This window comes from Apium graveolens, chromosome 8 (assembly GCF_009905375.1).
Source record: "Apium graveolens cultivar Ventura chromosome 8, ASM990537v1, whole genome shotgun sequence".
Classification (NCBI taxonomy): Eukaryota; Viridiplantae; Streptophyta; class Magnoliopsida; order Apiales; family Apiaceae; genus Apium; species Apium graveolens.
In genome coordinates, this window is record NC_133654.1 from 247,819,532 (window position 1) to 247,827,604 (window position 8,073).

The following is an 8,073-nucleotide window of genomic DNA, read 5'->3' on the forward strand; positions in this document are numbered from 1 at the left end:
GTTTACACTACACACACTACGCCTATATGTAATATCACAACTGACACTCTCCCCCGAGTTTTGCCAACCTTCCCTTTTCCTGTAAGTCTCTCTCTCTCTCTCTCGCTCGCTCGCTCTGTCACTTAATCTCTCTCTCTCTCACTCTCTCTCTCTCTTTGTTTTGATATAATTGTCAATTTGATTGTAAATTAATATTGAATAGCGCGCGCTCTCTCTCTCTCTCCCTCGCTCTGTCACTCAATCTCTCTCTCACTCTATCTCTCTCTCTGTTTTGATATAATTGACAATTTGATTGTAAATTAATATTGATTAGGTGAAGAAGCTATGGTTTTCAAGGTTACTCGTGTCGAATCTGCGCCGATTGAAGGCCAAAAACCAGGCACTTCTGGTTTGCGAAAGAAGGTACATATATACATACACACACATATATGTATCATATATACATAATTTGATTCATTTACTTAAGCTTTGATTGCTGCAATTTTGTGAATAATAATAATAATACTATGTTATATGTGTTTATTGATGATCTATGTTAGTGATAGTTATTTGCATTGGGATCTGTGCTATTGAAATTTATTGTGGATATTATAATTTTGTTTTTTTATTGAAATTTAAGTGATTCTTGTATTTTGATTAGTGGATCCGATTAGTTTGGTGGATGCACCGTAGATTTGTTTTGGTGATTAGATTAAAGTTGTAAAGCAGGTTGTGGAGATTAGTTGTGTATCGGTTTATAGTAATACTGCATGCTTTTGAGTAACGTTATTTGTGAAGATGTTCTCAATTTTTGCCGTGTATCAGTGATTTGGTGGTTTTTTACTTGCATGACTTTCTGTAAATTTCTGTATGTGTGTTATGTATGTAATGGCATTTGTGCACACACTTTTATTACGTTGAATTCGGCTTTTTAGTGTTAAGTTGGTAGTTAAGTGGATTATATTATAGATTTAGAGCTGAACATAAAATTATTAAAAACCGATAGCAACAGTACCTTCTAGCGATTCATCATATAGCTGGGATTTGTCGTGGGGATTTACCAATTTAAGTCATATGTCAGTTTCTAAGACTGACCCGTGTACAAGTAAATTTACAAGTGTTAGTTAAATTAATTTAGTTACATTATATCATTGAATGTCCAGTTTAACCTCAGTTTTTCTCAGATTTTCCCGTTTTATTTTTGCCTTTTGGACTACCAGAAAAAAACCGAGATTGATGATTAGAACAATGATTATAGATATGATTTCTGCAATCGTGGCTGTCATGACAGAAAGTTAAGTGGACAGAGGTCCGGCTTGGCATCTAGTGGACTAGTCTTCACTCATCAACTATTCGACAGATTCATAATAATATATGATATTGATAAAATACAATTCCAGCACATACCACGTGATTGTATTCCATTTCTAGAGATCCGGGGACATGAATAATTGAAGATAAAGGGTTAATGACAAATTGACAATGCGATTGTGTAACGATCACTAATTGTTTTGACAAAGTAAAATGTTAATACTTAATATATCATTAACTTATAGATTACTATTCTCTTAACACTTATTTTAGGTTCAGTTGATTTTATCAATCACTATCTGTCATCAATAAGTAACACATTTATTCAAGTGATGGTTAATATCAACAAGTAATAAATAAAAGTGATAAGTGATTATAATTAATATTTAGTATTCTAAACATATAATAAAGTTATTACTATCAGATTAGGCAAATGGCATATAATTATACATATATAAACATAGTTATATAAGTATATCAGGAGAAGAATAAAAGACCAGAAAAAAAAAGGAAGACGAAAAGCTGACCATATTATTGTGCACGAGTTGCTGACCCGACTCATGCGACTTTCTTAGAAACTCTAAGCCGGTCTTGGAGAAACGACTAGTCAAGAGCTGTGACAATTCATCAAATTCTGATGGAGAACATAGTTTCTTACAGCTTTTGGTGGCAGGATGTTGAAACATGCTTATTGATCTGTGTGATTTATTGTATTTATATGTTGATCAACATTTTTCTTTGTATCTTTCAGGTAAAAGTATTCACACAACCTCATTACTTGCATAATTTTGTTCAGTCTACCTTCAATGCCCTTTCAGCAGATAAAGTCAAAGGTGAGGGTTTTCCTTAATCATACCGTCAGGAGTTTGAACAAAGTCAAATAGAAACTGAATAATAATTAAGTAGATTCTTAGTATTGAGGCAATGAGGTCCATCATGCAGAATTTATAAAATAGCTGGTAGGCGTTTTGTGGGCCAAAAGGCAGGTTTAATGTGTCTTCTGCATTGAACAGTTTGGGCGTTTGGATTAGACAACCAATGTTATGTTGTGTATATTTTTCACTTTTTAATATCCGTCCTACATGATAGGTGCTACACTTGTTGTTTCTGGTGATGGACGCTACTACTCAAAGGATGCTATTCAGGTACTTCATTTGCCATCCAACCTATAGAATACTGCAGTTTATTAGCATAATTATGTAGTTGCATCATCGATCTGATTTTCTTGCACAATTTTTACAATTTAAATATGGCAGATTATAATTAAAATGGCAGCTGCCAATGGAGTAAGGCGTGTCTGGGTTGGTCAAAATGGACTGCTATCAACTCCTGCTGTATCAGCTGTAATACGAGAAAGGGTTGGGGCTGATGTAAGTTGACTTGCTTCAGTTCTTTATATTTCTGAGTCTGTGTCTTTGAGTATTGTTTGTTCTTGGTAAGTATTGTTTGTTCTTGGTTTCATATTGTTAGACAAGTTTGAACAATATCCGTAGATTCACATTATTCATGTTGAAACAGGGATCCAAGGCATCTGGTGCATTTATATTAACTGCAAGCCATAACCCAGGTGGCCCCAATGAGGTATGTAAAATCATATTAGCCTGAGGTTTTTCCCAATGAAACAAATGAACACAGTTGTTTGGGTGATAGATGAAACCTGTTCTAACTTCTTACGCTCTTTACGAAATTGGCATTTTTACTTTATTTGTGCACCAGGAGAACATGTATATATTAGTATCCTGATCGAAATAAATTTAAATCTAGGAGATAGCAATTTATACCTAAATGTGAATTGTCCAAAACCCTCTCATTTGTTTACACTTTCCTTTTTTGGATGTCCCTTCCAATTGTTTACATTTCAAAAACTTTCCAAAAATGGTAAGGTTTTTATAATTTTTAAAATAACTACATCCACTACTTCTCTCCACTATACCCACTTTATACATATAATATTAATCGGTCCCACTACTTTACTCACTTTTTTAACTTTCCTCCACTATTTTATCATTTTTCTTAAACTCCGCGCCCCATCCAAATGTAAACATTTGGGAGGGACGGAGGGAGTACATTTTAACAAGTTGTAATGAATAATGACGTTACTTTTTTTATTTGTTTTATTGTGGGTTTTTTTTAGACCTGGAAATTCATTCGTTTCGTATACTTTCGTGTCGTGTATTTTCGTGTTTCGTGTATTTGAATACCGGACACAAAACCGACATGTTTAGCATTCGTGTACATTCGTGTTCGTGTTCTTTCGTTTCGTGTCGTTTCGTGTATGTCGTCTTTATTGAATATTAATATATATTAAATTTGATATTAATATAAATTAAAATAAAAGATTTTTAGGTAAAAAATTATAAAATATATGAAAAATATATATTTAGATCTCAATTTTATACAATATAATAAAATCAAATAGTATTTTAAAAATAAATAAATATGCATACATTTATTATAATTCTACATATATTTATAAAAAATATTAAAATTTAATTATAATATTTTAGTTATGTCGTATACTTCGTGTCGTGTCGTGTACTCGAAAGTTAAACACAAAACCGACACTAAATCTCGACCGTGTACTTTCGTGTCCTGTACTAAAAATGCAAACACAAATATTAAATTCTCGTGTCGTTTCGTGTCGTGTCCAAAATTGCCGGGTCTAGTTTTCTTGTTTGGGTGGGAGAGGGTTAAAGTTAATTACTCCTACAAGACAAGAGAAATTTAAAAACTCGCTCGTACATTTTTCTCCACTAGGTCAAACCCTTGATCGAATATCCGCTAGGCTATTATCTTTATTTGATCATCTCTTTACTCTCTCTAGCTTAACATTACTTAAAAGCATATCACATATCTAATCTTTCATCCGTATGGAGAAAACTAGGAAATAAAAAATGACAACACTCTCAGCTTTGTTTGGATGTCAGACACCAGAACTGATTTCCTAAACTCATTTCTGTCCCTTTATTGTTACAGGACTTTGGTATTAAATATAACATGGAGAATGGTGGACCTGCTCCTGAAGGTATTACTGACAAAATCTATGAGAACACAAAAACAATAAAGGAGTACTTCATTGCTGAAGGCCTGCCAGATGTATGACTTTCGTAAATAGTCTTAGTTCTCATCATATGCATACATGACAGATGGTTAGCTTACATTAGATATATATGTATATAAAATCAGTTAGCTTACAGTAAATTTGTGTGCTTCAGGTGGATATCTCTGTAGTTGGTGTAACAAATTTCGAGGGTCCTGATGGTCAATTTGATGTTGATGTATTCGATTCGGCAAGTGATTATGTGAAACTGATGAAGTATGCTATCGACAAACTTCCTTGTTCTTGCTAATAATACTTCTAGTGATACTTAGTAATATTAAGCTACTGTATTATCGCTATGGGTGCTAGTAATGATTTCAATAAGCTTTGACGCAATTGTCCTCTTTAATCTTGAACAGGACATTTTAGCATCTGCATTTATCTAAGTTTTTTGAAATATCTTTTTCCCCTGATATCAGGATTATATAACTTCTTGTTAATCAATATTCAGGTCAATATTCGATTTCCACTCTATCCAGAAGTTAGTTGCATCTCCACAATTTTCATTTTGGTACGTAGCTAATGGTTTGGTCAGAATTAATGTTAAGAAAAGCATTTTTCTTGAGTTCGGTCTTCCTTAGGCTATATATTGGGTCCTAAATATTTACTTCTATCTTTTAATTTATTTTTTTTCGTTCTTAGTTATGATGCACTTCATGGAGTTGCTGGTGCTTATGCTAAACGCATATTTGTTGAAGAACTTGGTGCACAGGAGAACTCATTGTTAAACTGCGTGCCAAAGGTTTTTTTGTGTTGTTTATTTATTAACTATTTCTCATGTAGTTCAGGGTTCAGTTTAGTTCCTTAATATTAAGCTTATCTTCTTGTACTTGAATTCCTGAAAATAGGAGGACTTTGGCGGAGGACACCCAGATCCCAATCTGACCTATGCAAAGGAACTGGTAGCACGTATGGGGTTGGGTAAATCACAGGCTGAACATGAGCCACCAGAATTTGGTGCAGCTGCTGATGGTGATGCAGATCGTAACATGGTACTGGGTAAAAGGTAAAATACTTAAATATTGCATTAGGTCAGTTTACAACTCCTGACTTGTTCACTTCTTAATTCCCACGTTTGGCAATGCCAGGTTTTTCGTGACTCCATCTGATTCGGTTGCCATTATTGCTGCAAATGCAGTCCAGTCAATACCTTACTTCTCATCTGGCCTAAAGGGGGTTGCCAGGTTGGTTCTTTTGTTTTTTAAAAGTGTATTTGCCTACTTTTGCATGCGATTTTTGAGGTTCACAGACTGGCACACCACATATACCTCTTTATTCTCGCTTAATTGTGATTTGATCTATAACAATTTGATTCTCATATCTTGCTAGATTTTAATCACTTTCCAGATTAGCCTCTTCTTCACCTTTAAAATCTTTAAGGACAAAGAACCTAAGATGTCATTTCTTATTGCAGGAGTATGCCTACATCAGCTGCTCTTGATGTTGTAGCCAAACATCTAAACCTAAAGTTTTTTGAGGTATTCATTGTACCAATGTTGAACTTTAGTTATAGTCATCCCTCTCCCCATTTCTCTTTTGCCTCTAATGTGCTGATAATTATACCAATTTCTATGTAAGGTGCCCACTGGATGGAAATTTTTTGGCAACTTGATGGATGCTGGTATGTGTTCAGTTTGTGGTGAAGAAAGTTTTGGAACCGGTAAGCTTCTATCTTTCTTACATCTTTTGAGAGTTAACTGGAGAAAGGAACACATTATCTACGTATAAGTAGCATTTGTGATATTGAGTTAATAATCTGTTTTACATATAATAGGCTCAGACCACATACGTGAGAAGGATGGAATATGGGCTGTACTAGCTTGGTTATCTATTCTTGCTTATAAGAATAAGGAGAATCTCGGCGGGGGAAAGCTTGTGACTGTTGAAGACATTGTGCGCCAGCATTGGGCTACTTATGGTCGACACTATTATACACGATATGATTATGAGGTTTTAATGATCTATGGTCGTTTAAAATATGTTTCTAATAACATGCTGATTAAGTTGGTGATTCTATATACGTTGCCTTTTCCAAGAATGTTGATGCAGGAGCAGCAAAGGAACTGATGGCATACTTGGTCAAATTGCAATCTTCTCTCACCGACATTAATGAGTATGCTTATTTGATATTTGCATGTTTCTTTTGTAGAAATAGTAATTACTATAATGTTATTCAATTATGTCCATTCATGCAAGTATTATATGCTTTTGTGTTGTATATTTCCAACAGAATCTGTTTATGGCTAATTTAGGTATCGGATGTCTGTATGACGTCATGCTTTCTCTATTAACTTTGAGAAGGCAGAACATTTAATTGGATTTATTTTGATGTTTCTGTTGTAGCATTGTCAAAGGAATAAGGTCCGACGTGTCAAAAGTTGCCAATGCCGATGAGTTCGAATACAAAGATCCTGTTGATGGGTCTATCTCAAAGCATCAGGGTGTTAGATATCTGTTTGAAGATGGATCACGATTGGTACAAGGCCCTTTTTAACCTTCACCACTCAAATAACCTTCGGTGTCTATGTTTTCCTAAGCTCAAAAAATCATTATAATTACAAGTTATTTGTTGAAAATTGCATTTGTAGGTTTTCCGTCTATCTGGAACTGGCTCTGAGGGTGCTACCATTCGTCTTTATATTGAGCAATATGAAAAGGATTCATCTAAAATCGGAAGAGATTCTCAAGAAGCACTTGCCCCTCTGGTTAGTAGTTCTAACCTTTTCCCGCATATTTCTCAAGCTTACTCATAAGTGTTTTATGGTATAACTTTCCTGTGAACTACAGGTTGATGTTGCTCTTAAACTGTCGAAAATGCAAGAATTTACTGGCCGATCTGCCCCGACTGTCATTACATAAATACATACAATTACTGCCAATCTTACATTGGATGTCCTTTGAAATAGAATAAGAAAGTTCTGAGTTCTGATATGGTACCTAGACTATGTAAAATGATCCATAATTCCATATAGCCTCCTCCTGTGCTATATGGTCGCCATCTGATAATGCAACTATAAGAAAGTTTTGTTGTTCAGATAAATCTGACTGTAAACTATCTATAAGATATATTTGTCTCAGTGTTCCCCTTATAAACTGTATGATATATAATTAGCCTTTTAGATGAGTATAAACCAAATTAGCGCCTGTTAAAGTCGCTAACTGGTACAGGAAATATGCACCCACATACTAATCACATTTTTTGAGTACCATTGCTCTAGTTGTTGGGTAGTCTTGAGCGGATCCATAGGAAATGTTTTAAATCATACAGCAGAATGGAAAAGAATATTTGAATAAGGTAATATTATAATATAACCGATTTTTTTTAAAAAACTCAAACCAAACAGAATCGAAATTAGCCGGTTCTATTTGGTTTTGCTCGGCGATAATTTTAGCTGATGTGTAATGTGAAGTTGTGAATGTAAACCATGGAAATTTGTTTTTCGACATAATTAGGTGAAAATATTTATCTGAAAGAAGGTTAACATAAATGAATACATTAAGAATGAAGATATAAGTCAAAAGTAAACTAATTTTTTTTTGACAAAAAAAGCAAACTAATTTAGAATCCTTGAAACATGTATTCTTATTTTGAGACATGTTCTACAGTTGATTTTATCCTTCCAAGAGAATTATAGAATAGAAAAAATTATTAGGGCTTATTTGTTAAATCTGAACAAAATTTT

The 8,073-nt window shown here is 34.0% G+C and overlaps 1 protein-coding gene across 1 annotated transcript; it reads left to right on the forward strand.

Annotated features, from left to right (window-relative positions):
- Positions 1–16: 16 nt before the first annotated feature.
- LOC141678020 (phosphoglucomutase, cytoplasmic) lies at positions 17–7,511 on the forward strand. Its single transcript, XM_074484205.1, has 19 exons — positions 17–81; positions 314–402; positions 2,042–2,123; positions 2,380–2,435; positions 2,547–2,660; positions 2,809–2,871; positions 4,267–4,386; positions 4,506–4,606; positions 4,842–4,901; positions 5,033–5,132; positions 5,239–5,396; positions 5,479–5,574; positions 5,805–5,868; positions 5,969–6,050; positions 6,165–6,340; positions 6,427–6,503; positions 6,734–6,866; positions 6,979–7,095; positions 7,178–7,511. The coding sequence occupies exons 2-19, from the start codon at positions 325–327 to the stop codon at positions 7,247–7,249; spliced, it is 1,749 nt and encodes a 582-aa protein (XP_074340306.1). The 5' UTR covers positions 17–81; positions 314–324; the 3' UTR covers positions 7,250–7,511.
- Positions 7,512–8,073: the final 562 nt, after the last annotated feature.

Bases quoted from the DNA above. Each gene is read 5' to 3' on its own strand.
- LOC141678020 (XM_074484205.1), top strand. From the start codon at position 325: ATGGTTTTCAAGGTTACTCGTGTCGAATCTGCGCCGATTGAAGGCCAA. The intron at 5,397-5,478 runs GTAAAATACTTA...TGGCAATGCCAG, and splicing joins AACATGGTACTGGGTAAAAG to GTTTTTCGTGACTCCATCTG. The intron at 6,867-6,978 runs GTACAAGGCCCT...TTGCATTTGTAG, and splicing joins TTGAAGATGGATCACGATTG to GTTTTCCGTCTATCTGGAAC.